At 40.2% G+C, this 2,500-nt stretch overlaps 1 protein-coding gene across 1 annotated transcript in view; it reads left to right on the top strand.

Moving 5' to 3' along the window:
* Window positions 1-2,500, top strand: part of LOC307271051 (leucine-rich repeat and calponin homology domain-containing protein 1-like) — a gene marked incomplete at its 5' end in the record, with an annotated part of 74,832 nt that overhangs the window by 60,619 nt on the left and 11,713 nt on the right. Inside the window, one exon of the mRNA XM_080054928.1 lies at window positions 696-805. Within this exon, the coding sequence (XP_079911054.1) occupies window positions 696-805 (110 nt within the window). The remainder of the gene's footprint in view (window positions 1-695; window positions 806-2,500) is intronic.

Below are 2,500 nucleotides of genomic sequence, written 5' to 3'. Positions count from 1 at the left end.
CCCAGACCTAAACCCTATTGAGCATTTTTGGGGCTTCTTAAAACAGGAGATGGAGGAGCGCAAGGTCTCCAGTATCCACCAGCTCCATGATGTTGTCATGAATGAGTGGAAGAGGATTCCAGTGGCAACCTGTGAAGCTCTGGTGAACTCCATGCCCATGAGGGTTAAGGTAGTGCTGGAAAATAATGGTGGCCACACAAAATATTGACACTTTGGGCCCAATTTGGACATTTTAACTCAGGGGTGTACTCACTTTTGTAACCGGCAGTTTAGACATTAATGGCTGTGTGTCGAGTTCTTTTGAGGGGACAGTAAATTTACACTGTTATATAAGCTGTACACACGCTACTTTACATTGTATCAAAGTGTCATTTATTCAGTGTTGTCCCATGAAAAGATATAATGAAATATTTGAAGAAATGTGAGGGGTGTACTCACTTTTGTGAGATACTGTATGTGATATTGTCATTTTATTTTTTGGAGTTTTCTTGAACACACACACTCACACACACACACACACACACACCCCCCCCCCCCCCCCCACACACACACACACACACCCACACACACTCACACACACACACACTCACACTCACACACACACACACACACACACACACACACACACACACACACACACACACACACACACACACACACACACAGTAAACAGCCCTGTCCTGTGTGTTCCTCAGTGTTCTTGCGTAGCCACAAGAGTCTGGAGTCAGTCGACCCTCAGTTCACCATGAGGAGGAGGATGGACCAGCTCAGAGGAGAGATGGAACTCATGGAGACACTCAGAGACGTGAGACACACAGACAGACAGACAGACAGACAGACAGACAGACAGACAGACAGACAGACAGAAAGACAGACAGACAGACAGACAGACAGACAGACAGACAGACAGACAGAGAGAGACAGACAGACAGAGAGACAGACTGAGAGACAGACAGACACACAGACAGACAGAGAGAGAGAGACAGAGAGACAGACAGACAGACAGACAAACAGAGAGAGGGACAGAGAGACAGACAGACATACAGACAGACAGACAGAGACACGCGGACACATGCAGAGAGACACAGAGACACACACACACACACGCAGAGAGACACACACAGACAGAGACACATATTTATCTTATTGTTTGTACAGAGCATTGCACCTTTAAATTAATGTAAAGAGTTAAATATTTTACATTATACCCAGGGGGCAAAACCATGTCCAGGACCTTCCAGGATCCCAACCTGGGTGGACAACCTTGTCAACAAGCTGCTGGAAAGCTACAGGGGGCCGACATAGCAAATCAGAACCACTGTTTAAGTGAATGGGGGTGAATGGGGATGGGCTAATGGGGAATTTTAAAACTTATAGATATCATTATGAACCTTTGCCAGTTGATTACTGACATTAAAACAACAACTTTTTGTATTACAGTATTTTCCAAAATGTTTAAATAAATATGAAAAATCATCAATATCTTACTAATGATGCGTAAATTTGCATATCTGCAAAGCCCCAAAATCTAGATGTTGGACAAAAACAGAGTCAATTTGTTTTTAAATTTAGAAAACAAAACAAGTGTCCAACTGCCTGAAGCTTTTCCTAATCACAGTTCAAATTTGATCAATAACCCATAGAAAATACATTTTTTACACTGTTTTTACACTCAAATGTAACTGTGTAAAACATGTATTTTCTGTGGGTTATTGATCAAATTTGAACTGTGATTAGGAAAGGCTTCAGGCAGTTGGACACTTGTTTTGTTTTCAAAATTTTAAAACAAATTGACTTTGTTTTCTTCCAACATCTAGATTTTGGGGCTTTGCAGATATGCAAAATGTACGCATCATTATTTCATTTAACTTTTATTTATCCTCCAGAGACCAATTGAGGGGTGACCCTCATTTACAATGACGTCGAGTTCAAAACAAATTCAAAGGAAAAACAACAATACATAAACAATATTCAATGCAAATACATCAAATACACAACAACAGGTGAAGAGAAAAAAAAACAATTGAAACATTTACACAGTGGTGAAGAGTGGCAGCAATTACAATGAAATGGGTGAAAGTACTGTATAGCCTAATTAAAACAGTTACAGGTAGAGTTTGGCAGATTTAAGATAGTTTGTTTAAATTGGTTAAAGGATATGAAGGTATTTAGTTTAATTTGTTGCTGTAAGTTGTTCCAGGAGTCAGGGGCACTGAAGCTAAAAGCTGTCTTTCCCAGCTCAAGATATTGATGATTTTTCATATTTATTTAAACATTTTGGAAAATACTGTAATACAAAAAGTTGTTGTTTTAATGTCAGTAATCAACTGGCAAAGTTTCATAATGATATCTATAAGTTCAATAAATTCCCCATTCACCCCCATTCACTTAAACAGTGGTTCTGATTTGCTCTATGTCGGCACGCTGTAGCTTTCCAGCAGCTTGTTGACCAGGTTGTCCACCCAGGTTGTGATCCTGGAAGGTCCTGGATGTCATTTCT

Source organism: Ammodytes marinus, assembly GCF_949987685.1.
Source record: "Ammodytes marinus genome assembly, contig: scaffold_90, whole genome shotgun sequence".
Taxonomy (NCBI): Eukaryota; Metazoa; Chordata; class Actinopteri; order Uranoscopiformes; family Ammodytidae; genus Ammodytes; species Ammodytes marinus.
This window is presented reverse-complemented; position numbering and strand designations above follow the sequence as displayed.